Source organism: Rhea americana, unplaced genomic scaffold (assembly GCF_003343005.1).
Source record: "Rhea americana isolate MKP2758 unplaced genomic scaffold, rheAme1 scaffold_106, whole genome shotgun sequence".
Taxonomy (NCBI): Eukaryota; Metazoa; Chordata; class Aves; order Rheiformes; family Rheidae; genus Rhea; species Rhea americana.
In genome coordinates this window covers 322467-343725 of record NW_028185106.1, presented here as the reverse complement: position 1 = coordinate 343725, position 21259 = coordinate 322467, and the positions used below count along the sequence as shown (strand labels likewise).

The 21259-nt window shown below is 39.9% G+C and overlaps 1 protein-coding gene across 1 annotated transcript in view; it reads right to left on the bottom strand.

The window, feature by feature from the left end:
- The window catches only part of NDST4 (N-deacetylase and N-sulfotransferase 4), a 101967-nt gene that overhangs the window by 78287 nt on the left and 2421 nt on the right, over positions 1–21259 (bottom strand). Inside the window, exons 2-3 of the mRNA XM_085309064.1 lie at positions 10867–10983; positions 7350–8594 (exon numbers count right to left, since the gene is read on the bottom strand). Of these exons, the coding sequence (XP_085165190.1) occupies positions 7350–8330 (981 nt within the window). The 5' untranslated portion in view covers positions 8331–8594; positions 10867–10983. The remainder of the gene's footprint in view (positions 1–7349; positions 8595–10866; positions 10984–21259) is intronic.

Sequence of the window (21259 nt, the reverse complement as noted above, 5' to 3'; positions counted from 1 at the left end):
GATGACACAGGCAGATTTAAAGTTAAGTAATACTGTTGCTAATGCAAGTGCATTATATATGTCATTCATGGTAACGTGTTTATTCCTGCATCAGGTGCTTTTAAGGCAGTAATTATAATTGCTCTTTAAGTCTGGGTTGGCTAGCCTTTCTAGAAAGGTATTCAGTCACTTCATAGTGTGCTATTTTCCAATATAGGAAACAATTTTTATTGTTCCTTTTTAAGTAATACGCATTGTTTTAAACATGAGTAGGTCTCTTGAGAGACTGCTGTAAAGCAGCCATGTTTTTAGTTCCTAGACATTCCCAAAATGCTATGAAAAGAATTAAATGAAATTAAATGAAGCTAAATTAAATATCAAATACCATGTATGCCCTTGGAATATATTCCACTACGATACAGCCTACGACTTCAGATTTAGTTTGGAGAAGCTATTCAAGAAATCACTATAAATCTAGGAAATTAGCAGATGTGTAAACAAAAGAATGTGTCACAAGGCAGTGATGCTGGGCATAGGCGATCAGCCCTAGGTATTGCCCACTTTCTGAACTGTTTTATATTTGTTTCCTTGCTTTGTGAGAGATTAAATCTTTTCCYTGAAAAAGAGCACATCTGGATTTTTGATAATTCTGTGGTCTGCCACAAACAATATCAGATTGGATTGTTTGGACTCTTGTAACGCAGCAGTTCAATATAACAGCGTRTGCCCTCTAGGATAAGAGAACTCAGAGTGAGTTTTCAAATGTTTACGAAAATCTTATCTGGGCTGCATGACAGASCTACTTCTTTAATATAGGGTACACATGGAAGAAACAGTCGTCTAAACTAGTGAAATGAAAAAGCTAAAAAATTAGAGCCCCACAATTTGTTTTCTGGCATTAGTGTATGAAATACTGTCAAGACCCACCAAATCTTCAGTGGGAAACCTGGAAGATGAGAGAAACCCAAGTCTATTATAATTCAGGCGAGGTGCTCTGACTGACAGTCARTCCTGCAGRCTGCCAAGGAGAAAAATAAAYATTTTGCTGATGGCAAAGGAGTGRTATTTTTAACTACATCAGTASTGAAATTCTGAATCAAAGAATAGGYTTTAACRGAAAAAAAGGTTGAAGTACATAACATTTTSTGTGGTGTATCTAGTCAAGGCACTTCAACAGTATTCAACACTCAAATTATTGCAGAATGAGTTAGGTGATTCAAGAGACCTGAACAGCGAAAATATTGAATGATCTGTCAGCTCTGCTGAAGTAGAATGGAGTGGACAGTCCCATTTAACAAGAAGATTGTCTGATTATTAAGTTTTTCTTATAATGCATTCTCAGTTGCTTTTTAAATTCACTTTTAAAGTTTTTAGGAACTCCTGAATATCTACTCATTGTGTTCTTCACTGCCATTTTCAAGTGCTTTAAAAGATGACATAAAGGTAACAACTAYAATTATTACTGCTTGGTGGTCTRTAACTTCCTATGCTCTTATATCTTYTGTTTTCAGACGTTCCCTGTATTGATCATTGATGTGGTTACTTTACTGGCTGGAGTTTATCGTTACAAAAATATTATAGGCATGACTATTGTTTCTCAYGTGATGAGGAAGGACGTGATTGCTGTTTTCAGCCCCTATCGAAAGAAAAGTGCAGATAAATTAACAATAAAGATTTTTGTCTACTTCTCGCTTGTAGAACCAGCTGCAATTTTTGCTGAAACACGGGAGATTTTGGGGAAGGAAGGAAGGTACTGTGTATATTGGSAACTACGCAGAGGGATACGGAGATGTCAGACTTCTGTAACTAGCTCTGTAGTCTTCTCTAACGTTGCATGTGAGTACAGAAGAGTATGGAAGAGGCAAGTATCCAGAAAAACCCTTTAGGGACCTGAGTCAGAAGTACAAATACTCAATTCAATCCCCCTGGGCTGTTGTCTCTGGTCTTGACTATTACTGGCAAATTTTCTACATAAAATTGGGCGTATTCTGTAGTACTACATGCCAAATTCTGCAGAGGGATGCAGAAATGTGCTTTTGTCCACTGATAACTAGAGCTTCTGGATCCACAGGCCAGGCTTCAGGTCTTTACCATGATTTACAAATGATGCAAGAGGTAAGAGATATGAGCAGCTCTGAAGTACAAATGAACATTACTCTCCCAACAGTTTATTAAACTCCTTGCTTTATAAAGGTGTTTAGACTTTGCACAGAAAGTTTCACACAGCAGCRAAGAGGAGAGTTTCAGGTATGCTGTTCCCACCCGCAGCCTTGCACCCAGTATTGTTCTGCCCTCSCCAGTAATGTGGCCCAGACAGTCCGGATTACTCCACCGGAGAGCAATTCTCCTTGCAGAAAGATCAGAAACAGCATATGCCAGAGAGATTCGAATATCAAGTGCAGCCCCCTGCTGAGCCAGTACTCTTTAATTTGGAATTATCAGAAAAGCTGCGACTCCAGCACGAATTCTTGTCTTTAAGATACTAAAATGAGCAAGAAATCACACCCCTTAAATGTTCAAGGCATTTTAATAATAGTGAAGGTCAAAGACAAAGTGCAAACTTGTGGAAGTGAGGAGGTGTCAGGACTAATGCAATTTCCTTCCCTCTGAAGTAAGCAGCGTGAAGCTTGGCGCAGGAGAACGGGCGAGAATGCAGACGAGCTGTCAGGTATGCTGGGGCAAGGGGCGCCAGCGGTCACCAGTGACACCAAGGAAGCTCCCAAGCATTGCTCCAGCAGCTTACAGTGCCTCAGACCATAYAAGGACGAGCTTGCCCTGATGTCAGCAACTAGGGGGAATACAGAAAAGCAAGTGTAGCTTTCAGAAAAGGGGTTTTGTGACATGAGGGCGCAGGGACCAGTAATTTCTCATTGATTATCAGCTCCAGCTGGGTAAGTGGAGAATAAAGCAGGAGCAGGTGCTTCTTGAGGGAGCTTGCTGTTCTGCACCCTAGCTCCTGGTGTTAGCAGAGGGCAAGCTGTGAAAGGCTGTGGTTTCTGCAGGATATGTTTCTCTTTGGTTTGGTGGTGGTTGTTTTTTTTTTAATAGTAGTAAACTATTATGTTGAAGGTTTTTTTTCAAAGTTTTTTGTGTTTTGAGTTAAGAGTGATGGTAGGAAAAGAAAATGTAGTTGTGAAAGCTGCTGAGGAAACCCTGGTCACTGCATGGGATTGTTCCTGGGTGAGTAAATATTGTACCAGTCTACATGCTCATGCTATAATATCAACAGTGAAAAAGAAAATACTTCAGCAAGCTCTTACTACCTTCTTGGGTGATGCTGATTGACAGCAGCTCTGTTTGAGGAGAATTAGAAAAAAAAAAACTTTTAAAAGACAAAAGCTTTGTATTCTTTCTGTATGGTAACCTGATGTCCCTAGCTGTTTTCTCTGAATCATTGATGCCAGTGATCTTGGACTTGCTGTGTGTCTGGGAACCAATATAGTTTGCAAGTACTTGAGTTCAGTAATTCGGCAGACTRACTGATGAGTTCTTGAGTCTTTTGCCTTCTAAAATCAAGCGGTGAGATAATATACTGGGAGGAGGGAAAGGCAGAAATTCATTTGCAGAAGCTTGCTAGGCTCAAGATAGATATTCATAAAGCTAGGGAAAATAGCTTTCTGTGGCTCAGTTGAGTTCCTGTTTAATTACTTGGCCAGATATGACCTTGTACAGCTTCTATGATACAAGGGACTAGGAGATCTTTTGTGGTAAACACAGCCCATAATAACTCCATTCTTTAATCTCCATTTCTCTAGTTGATGACACCCTTTATAAAACTACRTATATCCCTGAAGCACCTAATTGAGAATAGGCTTTTTGAGGGGATAAAAACATTCGGGTTGGAGGAAGGAATTGCACAGGAACACAGCTACTTGTCTTTTTATTGTTACATAGAAATGCTGTTATCAGAAAGTTCATTTTTAGTGATGTGTTCTTTCTGCTGGCAGGTATAATGCTTGTGGTCACTGAAAGAAAATGTCCTACCAGTTTGGCAAAGTGATATTATTTAATCAGATTTTTAACATAGTTTTGGAAATGGTTAGCTCTTCATCTGCAGTTTTCTTCTGTGCATCTGGGGATTGGCCACGCTTGGTGTTACCTGATACAGTGTTACTGGTGAGCATTCCCAAGCAAACCAGGTGTGCYTGATACCTTGGAAGACCCTCACAGTCACTCTCATATACCTATGCAAAGTGAACCTATACTGTGCATAATAATAAACGCTATGAATTGAAGGAATTGCATAAATTGCAATGTGGTACAATGCAAAAAAAAAGTTTTATAACAAGTGGTACTTATATACGTGTGTGTGTATATATATATATATATATATAAATTTTTTTGGAAAGCATGATATAAACAAATATTCCTCTTTTATTTGGGGATACTGTTGTTTTAAATATAGCACAGCAAGACGAAACGAATTTTGACATGCATGGTATTGTAAATGTAGCTTTTTTTTTTTTTAAGTACTAAGTATACATATAATATGCAGTTCAGAAAAGGTAAATGATCCAAGCTCTGCAGAATTCCTGAGGGGGGAGGGAAAACTCTTTAGTCTATATTAATCTTTAGCCATTGGAGCCATTTGCACCTCTGTCCTTGTAAGGGGTAAGCACAAACTGTCCTTAAACCTTGGGCTGCCTCCATGAGTCAGAAAGGGGCTCTCACCTGCCATGGAGACCCAGACTCCTCCGAGGGGGGTTGCAATGCATGGCAATGCTTTCACTTAGGAAAACTTCAGCCTCTTAAATATGGTCTCTTCCCGGTATTTTGCTGTTGAAYCAAGGTGGTTGCCCTGCCTTCAGGGGCAAAGCAGGGCCCACCAGTTCTCAATTGCCTCAGTCCCCAAGTGATTTGAGGGATTGTTCTCTAACTTGCTGTAATCATCTTTTACTGTAAACTAACTGAAGTACACACTGATTTTGGTGTGATGTTCATTAGCAAGGATCCTGGTTTGAATATTAATGTATTCTGGGAATGTCCGGACTACGAGTAAGGACTGATTTGCATAGCAAATACTTCTGAAGTACCCTGAGAAACAAATCCATACCTGGCAACTGATTTGGAATGAGAACTAATGTTTTTTGAAATGAAAGCTAGTCTTTTAAGTGCCAAATACCAACGGATGAAAATGCTGCAGAATGACTTTACATGCAAACATCATCTGCCAGGCAGATTAACTCCCCCCTTCCTTCCCCCTCCAAGAATGTGTAGAATGGAAATCATCTTATGGGAATGTCAGGTCCAGTCCTACATCTGTGGAAGATTTCCCTTGTGYTCAGTGTTTGTTGCACGGTTTCTCACTTGAGGTCCAGAGCTAAGACTTGCCTTTAGGGCACTATTTATAGTGTAATATACAAAGTGAGTTACTCCTTTAGGACCTGAAAAATGTGGGAAGAATGATGGCTTCCCTTCAAACCTTTTCTCTCCATGGATTGTATTTGAACAGATTCACTACAGGTTTTTTGAAATTTGAAATGGTCCAGATGTTTTCTGTTGTTGTTGTCAAGGTATTTAGTGGTGCGCTCTGCTCAGTTTGAGATGGGTCAGTCTGTGCTGCCTGCAGAAGAAATGCTGAATGCTTTTAACAGCTGGGTTTTGCCATCCAGTTCCTATGTGAGTTTCTAGACCTGTAGCATAGAAACTTTCCTGCTGCATCTCCTATGATAAGTGAYGCAGTGTGGCTGTTTTGCTAAGCCTAGTAGAAGGGTTTGCATAGTCTTGTTGTTGATTGCTAAGTAATAAAGGAAATGACAGGAGCTTTTCTGCCTGGTGGAATTATTCCAGTCAAAGGTATGATCTGTATTTCAAAGTAACTCTCCATGTGGACAGTCCTATTCTAGTAATAGGAACCAACGTAGAATAAAAGGCTTTGCTCCTTAGTGGAAGAAACTACATCAGAAAAAGACACTCCCAAAAATGTGCATACAAAAACTTACTGCTGAAAAACTTCTCCCCCAACAGCCTTTTCAGTTACTTTGCTCACGTAGACAAACCGTTTGTATAATTTGGTACAGACAGCACTTGATCATTGAGCCTCTGCATGCTCGGATCTAAAGACACCGGGAGTACCTACTGCAGCCACGAAGAGCGCCTTAGTGCTAGAATACAGCTAGATGAGCATTCAGATGTCTGGGTGGCTAACATAATTACCTGAATTTCTCTGATCTGCAAAATTGTTTTATTAATATGAGACTACTGACTTGGTATTTCAATACCTCTGTTACTGATCCTGATCTGGAGATGGACAAATMTAGAAGCCATAGAAATGAAAATAAGATTTAAGAAATATTAAGAACTATGAAATAGAAAATCTTTTTTTTTTTTTTTTAAAGGGGCTTGCCTACTATTCTTAAACATTTAAGTATTTACAAGAAAAAGTCCAGAATAAAGGCTAGAAAATGTTGCATGCTTAGGAATTTTCAATTCATCTCTGAATATGATAATTCTCTCACATGCAGAAAATTGCAAGGAAATAACTGTCATGCTGCTGAGTTCTGTCCATTTATCATTTCAAGCCTCTACATCTAAGGGCACCTCTGAGAATTACTTTGAACAAACATGATAGAGTTCCTGGATATTAGAGTTAATGAAAATAAGTCTAAAAAAGCCCCCAAACATTAGCCTGTGAACATTCTACAGCATCACCTGCTATGTCATTTGCTAAAGTATAAGCCTGTGCTTTCATCATGTCTCTGGTAACCTTAAATATTTATCTGATAGCCTGCTAATGAAAATTATCCAACTAATTCTCCAAAGTCAAACTATCTTTTTTTCACTCTTTTCTTGCTTTTTCTTTTTAAAATCCCCCATAAATATACCGTATAAGGAAAAAAAAAAAACTTTTACTGTTCTGTTTACTTTTCAGAAATAGTCAAAAAAAAATAAAGATAATGCCTATAAATGGCACACATATACATGGTTACATATACATGGTTATATRTGTGTAGGAAAGACAAGTTAATGTTGTGTAAACCATACACTGTCATCTGATCCTTTAATCTAGGTTAAAGAAAGATCTTTGTTTTATGAGGGGGGAAAAGGCTCCTTTGTCATCCATGTGCTCAGGCTGATACCCCTGAGTAGAATTTACATGAGCAAGAGGCAGCCAGTGGATTCATCACACGCCTTATTGTATGCGAGCATCTCTGTGTATCCTCTTGTATACCTGCATTTAAATACATCTGTGTACGCACACCAGCCTTTTAAAGGGACTTCAGATTACCATTTCTGTATCTCCTGGCTACGTCTGTGCGCTTGCAGTATTTACTAGGAAATGGGATTTGATGGATCTCTCACACATCTTTCTCTAAATGCCCCATTTGCACATACTTGTATTTCTGATGGTATCCCAGTTCTTGTCTTACCTTCACGTCGTTGACATTCATCCTTGTTCCCTCCTTTCCAACAAAGATGTCATCTATGTCGACAAGGATGTACCTATCCAAGGACAGTGTGAGCTTCTTTCCAGATAGGAAAGAGATGGCATCAATAAAGATCAGCTTGTGCAACCAGAAGGTCAAGTTGTTTCCGAAAAGGACYCTTTGAATCCCATCGTGAAGGCCCAAGTCCTGGATGACTGTTGCGTACAGAGCAGCCTTTGGCAATACCACTGGCAAGGGTCTGGAGGGCTGCAGTTCGGCTAAAAGTACAGGTTGGTAGGTGGAGTGGTTAAAGTGGAAAACTGTCCAGTCTTCACCAGGCAAGGGGCCTGTCTCAACCCTTGGCGCTTTGGTAATGCGCAGCAGTGGAGACTGAGAGTTTACAAAACAGTCTTTGAGGGCTATGTTATTATAGAGATGTAATGGAAACCCTTTTAGTTTTGTACTTGGTGAACTGTTCTCGTTGGCTTTATGAAAACCAATTATGCTAACACTGTATTCCACACAGTATTTTTCTAGAAGCTCTCTATTCCATGAGTCCATGGATACATATTTTAAAATATTCTCATATATAACAATTGTATATTTTCCTTTTCCACTGTCTGTGAGAGGGGGAATATCCCCCTTGGAAGGTGCAATGACCATGTGGTATGGAAACCGGCTGGACTCGAGGACGGCTATGATGTCTTGCCCCAACTGGGAGTATTGGCTTTCCACAAACAAGAGGATGGTGGGGTCAGTTTTAGACGGATCAATTGGCTTAGCAGTTTTCAGCTCCATGGACCTGTACGGCAAAAGCTTAGGATCTTCACATTCGGCTTCCCCAGTGGTTTCCACAAGGGCCATTTGCTGCTTGTAGCCTGTGTACAGGTAGTAGGCGGAGATGCCAATACTTGCCAGGCAGAACGTGGCCAAGAGGATTACCAGCGTTCTGAAACTGCGGCGAAGTCTCACCGTAAGATTCATTTTTTGACGGACTCTCTACTCCTGGTGGGCTTGTCTCTTTTCGGTTTCTCTCTTCCTAAAGTGCCATAGTAACTAGGAGACGTGAAAGTGCTGATTCCCCTACAGTGTTGTTCATGTGACCATTGCAGTGCATTTATGAAACTGCTGGGGAGGTTATAAAGTTGTTGGAGGTGGAAGCCGAAGGATCTGGAAAGCTAAATTGAAAGAAATTTTCTCAGAATGCAGCAGTTGCCAATAGTCAATGAAGAGGACTCTTAACATCATCTGTAATGATGGGTAAAAGAAGAGTAAATTTAAAAAAATCCATGAAGCAATTAGAACACRTGTTAATTAAGACAGTAACTAATGTTAGTAATCTGAGCTGAGAGAGTTTTTGAATAGCACTCATTGTCACTTGCTTTCTTGACGTATTAAACAGTAAAATATATTAAACAGTTCTCCCATGTTCTTTCAATACAAAAATACTCCATATACAGCTTTTTGAGGACATTAATATCTTTTTCTATTGTTGTTCTTTGGTCGTTGCTATTGCAAATGGGAATGACTAAAAACTGGAAGACAAAATTTAGACAAAAGATTAGTTACATATTGGAGAAGCTTTGTCAAACTCATACTTTTGTGGCCAAATATTTTGAAAGGGTTAATAAATATATCCTGCTTTCAACTGCAAAACTAATCAAGGTAAAGTGAAAGACATGGGTGGACGTCTCTCTGGTTCCTGTTTTGTACCTGAAGTGATCAGTGTCTATATTCCATCTAAGCACTTTCAAGAATGATTTAAAAAATGTATGAGAATGTGAAATGAATGAGTAGCATAAAAAAGCTGCAGGGTGCAMCACTGTGCACCCCTTGCTGGGATAAACCTGAGAATGCAGGTTGTCGTGGACAAAATGGGAATTGCTGAACAGCGAAGGAATTATTCAGTGTGCCACCTGGTCCAGTGTGTAACCTGGACCACAGCTCCTCTTGCTGAAGTACTGGGGCTTCTGCCTGTCTCCTCTATCCTGAACAGCTGATGTAGGAGCCCCTCAAACCTTATGGACTGGCCAGCTCTGGGGGATTTGTGCAATTCCTAGTAGTTCTACCTAAATCTGTGAAGAGTTACCATTACTAACACAGAACCAGATGATTCAGAGGCAATTAAAACTAAACAAATAGCCCATGGTGCTCTATGGATTTAAATGGGAATTGACATCTTTCTGAATTATTTATGTTGTTTACCTACTGGAATGATGTGAGACCATAAACAATGGATGATTTTTGTACTGCTTCAAACAAGTATTCTTTCAAAGMGGGCATCAGTTGACAGTTCTTCCTCCGTTAACCCGGATTATGATTCTGCTAGTCACTTTTTAGCTCTACGTCTAAAACCCTCAGGGGGAGAGGAGGGGATCCTTTCTTAAAAAGACTTAGGAGATCTGTCTGGCAGTGTACCTTATGATTCTGGCWAGGATTTATAAGGAGCCACTTGATTGTGTCAGTTCAACTTTAAAAAAAAAAATGCAAGTGAAAAGTTTTAATTCTATTTAAAATGCACTTCATACATGCTGCTCTCCTAGTACTGGACAGTAGAGAACTACACTGCTTTTGGGAGCTTACCAAGCAATGACTGACATGCTGAAATAATTCAGAATTAATAGGCCTGCTTGTTCATGAGGTTTGCTCCTTACCTCGCAACTTAAGAGGGAGTTGTTACTGCAGTGGTTTGTGACTTTGCTAGGCTACAGTTTTTATCTGCATTACCTTTTTTTGGTCAGCAGTTTGCTCCGAGATTCATTCCCTCATTTTGTGGGCTATGCTGTTGGTGACCCTGCTGCGTGTTATGTGGCAATTAGCAAAAAGAAGAAAAAAGGGGGGGGGGGAGCGAGGTAGGTAGCGTATGCATGGACAGAAATACAGCAAGACAAGATATTGCTAAATGTGGCAGACCATTATGTATGATGGAAAAAATAGAAAAGAAATACAGCTACCATTATGAAACTAAAACCATCCTGATAATTGCAAGGGTATTTTTCTTCCCCTTTAGTGCTTCCCTTGCTCTGCAGTTCTGTGTGCCTGTCAGGAGCTCACTGCTTATTAAAACTCCAATTAAGATTTTACAAAAAGACAAAATCGGATCAAGTGCAGCACTCCCTATAAGGCCACGCTTTKGTTTGGGTACCTTGCTGCCACTGAGGGGTCCCTTGACTCCGTGGGGCTATCAAGCAGCGCAGGAGGGAGCGGCGGCCTCGCTGCCCGCGCCGTCTGCCCGCAGGGCAACCGGCTGCACAAAGTCTCGCGTGTGTCAGCCCACGAAATTTCGAAATAATAATTAATCCTCCCTCTTGGACTCTGCAGCCTCTGCTYTCTTTCGGCACTAGAGGGCAATATCTTCTTGCTTTTGCGAGGCAGCACCTGTTACCGCCCTGGCAAGTCAAGGAGCTGCAAGGGTCTCGGGGCCGCGCTAGCAYGCAAAACGCCTTATTCAAGGCTCTCTTGCCAAAGCAACACGATCACTGCTCTAAAAAAATCTGCTACTCTAACACTGAACACTTACCTAATGTCTCAGCCCGCTTGCGCAGCAGAAAGGAGTAGCCTTCAAGCAGCTCTGAAACTGCCCGTTTCCTCCTCACTGCGCTGTCCTGCTGGGTCTTCCGGGCACTGGCATYGCCAGCTGTCAAAATAACACACCTGATGAGCCGGGTCTTCACAGTTACTATCACATGTATTACTAAAATGCAAGAAATCCCTGTCTTTATGCTAGACGAAGCAAAAAACGTGGTCCTTTTCCCAAATAACTTGTGATCTAAATTACATAGGTAAAATCTCTTCTAGTTAAAATGTGATCAGAATTAATGTAAACTAATATGTCATTTGTATATAGATGTTGTTGAAAGGAGTGTGTGCATTAATATTTTTATGTCCAGATAATGGTAAACTGCTAAATTTGCACATGTAAACCTGGAACTGGAGCAAATCCCCTTTTTAGCTTGAGTATTGTTTGAACTGCTCTGTTGGACTGATAATATTGTTCAGTAAGAAACAGTACAAGGTAATTAAAGTTTATGAAAATAAATCAGCTATATTAGCCATTAGTGGGACATTTCCAAAGGCATAATTGGAAGTTAACTGCCATTTGCACCTTTTAAAACTCCCTCTTAAAGTTCATCAGCTTTATATTCACTCAGCAATTCAAATTTCTTAGGAGTATTTCTGTGCTATATTACTTTGTGAAACTTGAAAATAGGCTATATTTAATAATTAGCATTAGTAATGTAGTTTTATTTCAGAAACCAGTGTTTAAAAACTAGTCCTGTGATCCTATGGTTGCTGGTCAGATTTCATTGACTTCTCATGGTTAGGCCCAAAATTGGGAATGTTTTGTCAAGGAATCAAGGTTGTATTTATCCTGAACTGGTTCTTTAGTAGATTTACAATCTTGTCTTTAGCAGACTTCCTAGACTTGATGCATTTTCTTTGAAAGAGCAGGATTATACTGTATAACACTGTTGTAATGCCATGCCCTTCTGCTAGAGTTGTAATTCTTAATTCAGACAAGCAGAAAAAACCCCCAAAGTTTTCAACAGTTCTTCCTCCTTGCTTAGTAACATTTTCTGCTTCCTCATACAAAGAACTTTGGATTAAAACACGCTGATTATGGAGTTCTAATTTCATAATCATCTTCATAATTTAACTGTAGCAAGGTAGTGAAGAAAAATGGCCTTTTACTGACAACGCATGTTAACATAGCGCCAGGAGGTAAAGCTGATTCTCACACAGTGCAGCTCCCGAATATGGACCTTCTCCCAGTGCGTAGGGCTTTAACAAACCTCTTGACCAAAGTAGTAGAGACACAGAGGCACTGCAGAAAGCAGTTACGTATTGCAAAGGTTACTATTAATTACTAATGAAGGAGCTCTGAAATAATGAAGCAATTGCTTATGAATACAAAAAAAACTTTAATAAGAGCACTGCTGCTCTGCATCATCAAAAGAAATAYGTGCTACATCATATGTAAGCACCCTGTTTCAGGCAGGAGGACAGCAGAAAGTATTTGGTGCTTTGGCTGCCAGCCTGAGCAAGTCCTGTGTCTTTTCTAGAGATACAAGCTATTCTCCTTTCCTTATCTTCTTTTCCTCCTTTATTTATTTATTTATTTTTGTAGGTAGGCTAAGGATGTCTGATCTAGTTTAGCTTATGAAAAGCATAAATCTTTGTTAAGCGAACAGTTGTTTTTATCCATCCTACTGATTAAGCAAATGCATTTTACTTCACATTTATAATGCTGAGTGGAAGAGCAGTGCACTTGTTGATTCCCTGTAATACGATAACCTCTGATTGCCTGTCTGTAGCAGAGCGAATGCTGTGTAGAGCGCTTTACGGGTAATTCATCTGGAACCAGGCCAGAAGTTCCCTTCATCATATTCCAGTATAAATCAGAAGTTGAACATCTCTATTTTCTATATACAGAACTTCACTTTAGGCTAAAAAATTAATGTGAAGTCTTTCCTCCTTTCCTTTCTTTTTAAGCTTGTATAACTCCTACCACTTATTAGCAATCCAATGATCCATGATAGGTATGCCCTATTCCTTACATATGGCTGCTTATTCAACACAGAAACCAGCAAACTGATTTGAGTGAAAAATGACTCCTGTTGCCTATCAGCATAAGTTCAGGGTTTCTATTCACTGTGGAGAGATGGAGACTTCTCTATAGCGTTGGGGGAGGAGGGAAAAAACATCTAGAGACTTCCAGCTGAGCTCTTCAAATTTGGGTGCTTCTTGAACGCAATGTTTTTGAGATTTAGCAATGTTGCAGTGTGTTTTGTGTTTATAAACACAGCTTTGCTCCCAAAGGATGTTGATGTCCACTGCTTATAGCTTATCATACATCATACAAAATGCTGTTACCCACAGAGCCAGCTTCTACTCTGGTGGTTCTTCTGATTTGGATCTAATTCTCCATGATAATTTGAGTGGTGAGACTGCCCAAGCACTTCTATTTCTTTTATTTATTTTCAATTCATACTTAATCTCTTAAGTTAAAACACTTTTTCAGTATTCCTTTTCAGCATTTTTGAGGAGTCTATAGTACACGTGGTACTGTGTACTATATATGTACTATAGTACATATGATATTGTGTGATTCCAGAAAGGTTGTCATTTGATGCTGGGGTTGAAGTCGATTATCATAGAATATAAAGCAAAGTTTAAAATGCCTGAACCTGTCCATTGAATGAAACCCAGCCAAATTACATGAATGAATGAAAGGATATTTGGAAACAAGGTATTTGACTCTCTTGACTTTTCAGTTCCTCTGGCTTTAAGTTTTCCTAGATTTTTTTGGAACTTGGACCTTTGAAGAAAAAAAGTATTCTTCTGGTGGAAGGGCAGCTGGAGGCATTTTTGGTAACAGGTTTTATGCATATAAATGTTCTGATACATATACGGACTTTCACACATATATATGATGGTTGGGAAATACGGGGTCTTTGCCCCCACACTTAGGAAGTTCTTAAAACTCTCAGCTCTTGACAAAGCTGATAATTTTCTGTGCATTGGTCTATAGCTGTTTTGTCTCACTCCAGGACTGTTAAAGTTTTTGAATCATGTTTAGCATTGTTAAGTGTGACTTCAAGCATATTAATGGAGTAGTTTTCTTTATTTTCAGTGCTTTACTTACCTTTTGACAAGGTAGTGAGAGCTATCATTAGAGAAAATAATTTAACAAACCTGATCTCTATTATTCCTTCCTTTATTTCTTAAATGTGACAAGTCAGTGGTGGCTATCTGCATGAGTCTCAGTTTCTTGAACACATACTGTAGCTGCAGCAACAGTATGAAAGTAAACATATTTCATTCTCATGAATTCATATGTGATCTGAAGGTGCTGACTCACCAAGTGTTTTTTCTTACGCTTTTAGACAAGTAACTGTAATCTCTGCTAATAATAACAAAGATTCTTTTGAATCAGTGAAAGACTTTTACAAATGTGAGCTAGTGAGATTATAAATAAGGAATTGTACTCTCTGTAAATCCTCCCACATGGAACTGTTGCCTCCTTCAATTCTCCAGCCTCTTCATAACATTTCAGATTTTTCTGCAACTTCTTCTAGGTATTTATTCCAAAATTTAATTAGACTTCACTTCTGGTGGCTGTTGCCTGATGCTCGGGCTCAACTCTTCTTTATTTTGAGTCCTCAACTTCCTACACTCCCATAGTCGTTTGGACCACCCAGAAATACACACAAATATCTGATCTGTGATGTTTTAGTCACCTTTCCTTTAAAATGTCGCTGATTATTATATTCTTTAACTGTCCATTGTTTTAGAACATATATAGTTGCAATATTTCCGCAGAAATAATGATTCCTGTTAACCTTGTTTGAATATCAGCTGTGGAAGCACTGAGAAATCAGAGTAATTTATGTACGTATCCCATTAAGACTGTATTTGAAGGAGGCTGAAGACTGTATTTGAATCTGCAGCTCTTTCCTGTTTCATGACAAAAAGGCTCCAATCAATGTTGCAAAGGGTAGCTCTTAATGATCGTGTTTTCCTCAGTCCAGTAGAAGCCAGAAACATCATATAGTAGTACTTTGATGTCATCAGGCAAAGAAACATCAATAAAGATCAGTATTGTTATCCCTGGGTACAGGTCTGACTTGCTTGAGGTCATACAGCAGACCAGTGGCTGAGCTGGAAGCAATAACTGCCTGCTTTCACATAATGCCCTTCATCTGATAGTTGTCTTTACAACCCTCATGACATCTGCTTTTTTGTTTGCTGTTTTTTGTTTTTATTAAAAAGTACCACGGAGAAGATGAAGACTGAGATCTTAACAGCAGAAATTCACCTCTTAAGCCATGACAACAGAGCCAAAATGTCATAGCAGAAAGTCATGTGAGAGATTCCCACGCTTCTCCACTCTGTGAGCTCCACTGATCAAGCCCTTGGAGCTAATTCTTTGCTTTTCAAGGTCAATAGAGAGTACAGGTGTAACTAAAACTATCACTGTCCCAGTCTTTTCGAATGAAGCTGGTGACTTCATGCGCTTCCCCGAAGCAGCCCACAAAACGCCCCTCCAGATCTGATACAAATCTCATGATCCAGCTTGGTTAATGGCTCTTCACTCTTCAATTCACAGTTTAATGCTTTGATGGAAGCCAATTTGAATTCAGTTAACTTTCAAATAAAACTTTTGTGAGATACTGTATCAAATGTTTTATTACAGTCCAGCTTTATCTATTCTGTTGCTCTTGTCTGCTGTAAGACTGTCAATTAGCAATCCAGTTTCAATAGAATGATTTGTTTTTAATTCATTGGCACTTATGTTTGTGCAATATAATGGCTGCTTAACTACAGCTCCTTAAAGTCAGTCAGTGCAATAAGTCAACCCTGTACATTCTTCTGACYATATTTTAAAGCTAAAATAACAATATAAACATTACTTATAGTTCTCTTATAGATTAAAAAGCTCCCTTCTCAGTGAAGAAGGCCTTTTGCCTACAAGACRTAGTCAAAGGCTCTGGACTAACTTATTTAAGGCTGAAGTATTTGGTCTTTGCTTTTATTTTATTCAGTATTTAATGGTTTCCCAGATTCTGTTCTTCTGTTGCTTAATTGGAMCTGGAAACATTTACCATCATAGAAGATTATTAAAATGTCTCCACCCATTTATCAATGATAATATATTTCACTGAATAACATGTTTTGTGGTGTCTGTATCCTATCACAGGGACTAGCTGTGAAGAAAGTTTGATGTGGTCACATCTGTGCTAGGAATTAAAGAGAGGCCACTAACTTATTTCAGAAAGACCACTGCTGTCACATAGTAATGATCTATTAGTACTGCAGAGGAAGTCTRTTTAAAACCAAGATAACAAAGACTTTGTACATAAATCCTAAGAGTAACACATTTACCACATCAAACTTAAACRGAGGTTTTTCTGTGTTTACTCGAGCCAGATGCCAGGCAGTTTTCAGGCTCTGCTTGCACTACCTTTCATTATTACAGTTTTCACGTATTTATTCCTTAAGTAAGTAAGTTCAAGGAGAGTCCCCCCTCCCCACCTTCCTCATCGCTGGCTGGAGAGCCCTGCAAGGACGAGACGGGGCAGAGCGGTACGTGCGGGCTGAGCTGCGGGGGAAGCCTGGGTTACGCAGGAGCTCCTCCGTGCAGCCTCGGCTCGCGTCGGCCTCCAAGCAGAGAGGGTGACGCCCCGCCGCCCCTGCCAAACGTGCGGGGTGCGTGTCGTCCCCCGGGCTGCGGGCGCCCCTTCCTCCGCCTCCGACCTGCAGCGCTCCGAAGAGGGAAGCTTAAACCACGGCTTCTGCCTTGCTCGTTTATCGCGGCGTTAGCTGCGTGACAGTCTGGGGGCCAGAGGTTAGGTTTATAATCCCTCCCCTGTCTTTTCCGTGTATATTTAAATCACTTAGGTTGGAGTCACAGTACTACACTGGATTGCAGGCTGTCCGTCGGAAAACTTGGGTTCTCGTTCCTGGCTCCTCAAGGCTGAGGCATGGGTGTTCTGCGGGACCCCGTTGTGGCTGTTTGTAYTAGCTGTCCGTAAAACTCATCCACAAGGAGGAACTCTGTGCAAAAAATATTACAATACCCAACAGACTATATCTCGCTTTACTGTTTTAAAGTATTTCAGATGTTGCCAAGTAGACAAGATAGGCCAGCGAAGTTTTATGGAAGATGTTAGTGCAAATTTTTTTATATATGTACGCACACATGCACACACACACGTGTGTGTGTGTATATATACATATACATATATATATATATATATAAATCTTGAATGGTTGTAAAGGTATTGTTTGCATTTGAAGAGAAAGATGCCTAGCAGTTAGAGGATAAGACAGAGCTGAAGGTTTTGGTTTTGGCTCTTTCTGATGCTGACATGTATCACCTTCTTGGAGTCACTTGTTTTTCAGTACTTCAATTCTCCACTTTATGATGTGGGAATAATACTCTTCTCTGCCCTTATACAGGGAACTAGTTGTAAAACATTCTAAGATAATTCACATTTGCTTCAAGTGTATATGGCATGGCTATTGCTAACAGTTTATTTGAGAAAGCTGGGGYAGAATTCCTACTTTCAGGTATATGGTCAAACAGCATTTGCAGTGTTTGCTTCCTTTTTCTCACTATTAGTCATACTTTGCTTAAATTTCTTTACTTCTGTTGCTGTTTTATGGGGTTTCTCTGAGTGAAAACAGCTTGTAAGTGAAGTGAAAGAACTCCTTAGGTATTTCTAATGTCATCTGTGATCAGTTACTGTTTGTCTTTTGATTTAAAATATAAACAAATGCTTCCTTTAATTTTTTTTTTTTTTGTTGTTCAGTTCAGAAATTCCACTGGTAGGACACAGGTCCTGCTTGAGAATTCAAGGGATTTTTTTGAGAGTCACCCTATGCTCAGAGCGGAGCCACAGCTACTGTTAGAATTATTGGATAGAATACTGAGATTTAGATTAACCTATTCTTTTTGTGAAGCCTTTTTTTATTGAACTATTGAGGCATTAACTTGCTTTTGGAAAAATTTGTATCACCAGACTAGCAGGAAAAAAAAAAAATCTTCCTACCCGAATACACTGCCATTGCACCATGCTGGAGCCAYGCTTTTATTTCTTAATACCCTTATTCTCTTCTATTTATACTGCTTTTTCTAATATATGTATCTCCAGAATGCATCTTGGAAGGGGAAATCTAACCTGGCTTTCTATTTTGTAGTGGTGGCCAACAAAAGTATACATCTCATTAGCTAATGCTATGAAGCGCTATTTGAGGCAAAATATTGCTTTTTTTTAAATTATTTTCTGCCTAAAAGTATGTATTTTTCTGGGGAAGGGAAAGCATTTTCTGAACTTCTTTAGTTAAAAATCTGAATCTGCAGAATGATTACTGCTGATTCATGCTGGCATGTGGATTTTGGTAGCTCCAAAACTGAGAGAAGAGGCTTACTGACCCTTCCAGGGAGTCTATTCTGGACACGGTATTTTGAGGTGGGCATGGCTTGCTGTTTTCGCGGTGTAGACAGTCCCCCACATCCCAGAGGTGTCCTGATCTTTGACTGTGGCTTATAGGTACAAACTAGAATAGTATGAACCCCACAAATGACTTGGGAGCAGTAATGTGTGTGGGGAGGAATCAGCCTCAGCTGATGGTGTGTAAGCAGGTGAAGTTCCAAAATTACTACTTCTCAACTACCAACAAGCTAGACCTTAAGATAGAGTAAGGATTGCTGTATCGGTTCACCRCAAAAATAAACCCACAGATGCTGATGGGGTGAAATCACAGCAGTATTTACCTATTTGTGCACTAAGGAATTGCAAATACTTTCTGTGCCTGTGGCTGCGTTGTTACAGTGCAATCTGACTGGGGTGGAAGAGGGAAACTCTTAAAACGGCACAACAAAGAGTCTAGTGACTAGTAATGAATACTAATGTGTAACCTATTATGCCTGCAATTTAGGTAGGAAGAATGCAGGTAATTTGGCAAAAGTATCAAGGCAGATGGCCCTACTTCTGTTGAAATAAAAAAGATGCTTTGAGAGCTTTAAAATCAAAAATGTCCAGGAAGTGCAACTTCTGTATCTCATCTAGAAGCCTAAACACCACTGCATTTTCCTCTCTCACTTCAAAATTTTCCTGTAAAACACTGACCACCTGAACTTGGTGGTTTGGGGGTGGTGAACATCACAAGGAGAGAAGATAAATTCAAAGGATATCCTAAAGCTCTGGAGCCCTGGGCTGAAAGTTCTGGCAGCGTCCTCACAAAATACTGATGCCATGTAAAGGGGAAGGACGGCGCATAAAACATCTCCTGAAAGTAGAGCATAAATGTAGGTGCATATTTCATGACAGACAGTTTTAACTTTCCAAGCAGTCACCTCTTTTATGGCCAGCAGCTAATATTAATTATTTAGCAGAACGTTTATTTATACACTGAAAGCTAAATGCAATCCTTTCAGTGGARGTCTGGCAGAGTACACATTGCAGTAAGTAGCAGTGCATAGTCCTTCAGAAGGATGCGTTTCATGGATAGCTTTATTCTTGAAAGAATTTATCACTGCTGTCTGCTGTAGGTCTCCGATTTATACACACACACACACACACACACACACACATATATGTATATACACACGCACAGAGTAAATTAAACCCCAGTAATTAGTGAAACTTTACAGCCGTATAGATGCATCAAACCTGACTGCTAGGTGTGGGTATTTCTCAGAGCACTTCCATGGGCCATGGCAGGAAGGCAAATATTCCTCTTGCCTCATGGTGGCTTAGCACCTAATTCTGAAGTTACAAGTTAAACTAAACTTCCTAACTACAATTCTGCAATAGCAACCTTGCGTGCAGCAGTGCGGACCTTGCAAGTTCAGTTATAATGGGCTCTGGGACGATCACATCAGTGGCTATGTGTATACAAATTTTAAATTGCTATGTACATCATACTGACTGTATGGGATCTGCACAACAAAATACTTTGTTTCATCACATTTGAGGGCTAAGTAGGGGAGGAAGGAAACTCACATRGCAAACTATGTGATATGAAGAAGAGAACATGAAGACTTTTCTAGCTCATAAAAAGCAAAATATAAATTGATTAGGTTTTCCCTCAGCAAGTCAAGTGTAGTTTTTATTTCAATCAACTTCTAAATAAGAAAAAGCAACTGCTTTCTTTTTAAAAAAAAAAGCCCAACCTGCTCTGACTCCTACATCTTGTATCTGACCTAGGTCCCTAGAGCCCTGACAGCATAGGAGTGGGAATTAATTTGCTGCACTTGCCTGCACTTGGGGGGAAAGCAGTTGTGACCCTTCCTGTAGCCACAGGGAAGGAAATAGGTTTAAATACTTCTCTACTCCTTTCAAAATTGCATTTAAATAATCTCATCACAATGCATTATTTCTGGTGCCAATGAGTTTTCTTCATCAAATCTTGACATGGTTTCTACAGTGTTGTACTGTTGCCATGTGATTCTGGTAGTATTACTGTTTAGATGAAATATTATTCATTTTTCTATAGCAACTGTTAATTTGAGAAGAATCTGTGATATCATTGTAATTATTATTACTGACAGTAGTTGTAATAAATGCTTTGGAGTGATGCGCATGCTTTTCGCTTTCTGCCTGCAGGTTTTTTTAATAGTTCAAACAACTTAAATGTTCGTACAAATGAAAATTTCTGTCTTTGTTGCTTCACGTGAGGCACAACTTTAACATCTCAATAGGAAAAGTAAAACTTGTTGCTGTGATATGAGCATTCTTCAGTCTCCTTCACAATGTGAGACAAGACTTCACCAAAATGCTCCGAGCAGACCCCAGCACGTTTCCTGCAGCCCGGCCTCTYGGCCCTGGCCCCCTGCCAGCTGCTSTTTTGCTGCCTCTCTACTCTGGCGTCCCACAAGTGCCCCCCAGGTTTGCGAATAAGGCATCTGTTAAACTGCTGTGCGAAACTTTACGCCTTGCAAACTGTGTTAAAACCAGGCACCTCTCATGGTGGGAAGCGCAGAGAGACCTGAGCTCATCTTTAGCTCAGTGCCTGGTTCCTCAAAGGACTCCACAGCCTGGGGAAATCACAGCCGTCTGTGCTATTCTGAACTGCTCTCTCCTTCAGCCACCCAGACCCAGGCTGAAATGTTTTGCTGCTTCAGCCCAGGGTTTCTTTTGCTCAGACAGGTCTGTTTTGCAGGTACAGAAAGCAGGTTTTCGTGTGTACCAAGGAAGCTGAAGCACTGTGAAAGCTCGAATCAAACACTTGATCAGGGCATACACTGCAGCTGAAGCTCAGGCAGCCCTACGGACAGAGAGGTAGGCAAATCAAAACTGTGCGCTAAAACAGAAAGATGTGGAACAAAACTGATCTCCTCTTCGTTAAGAGCTCGTGGTATACTTTTATTGCTTGTCAAAAAATAAAATGAGACTTTCTTTCTG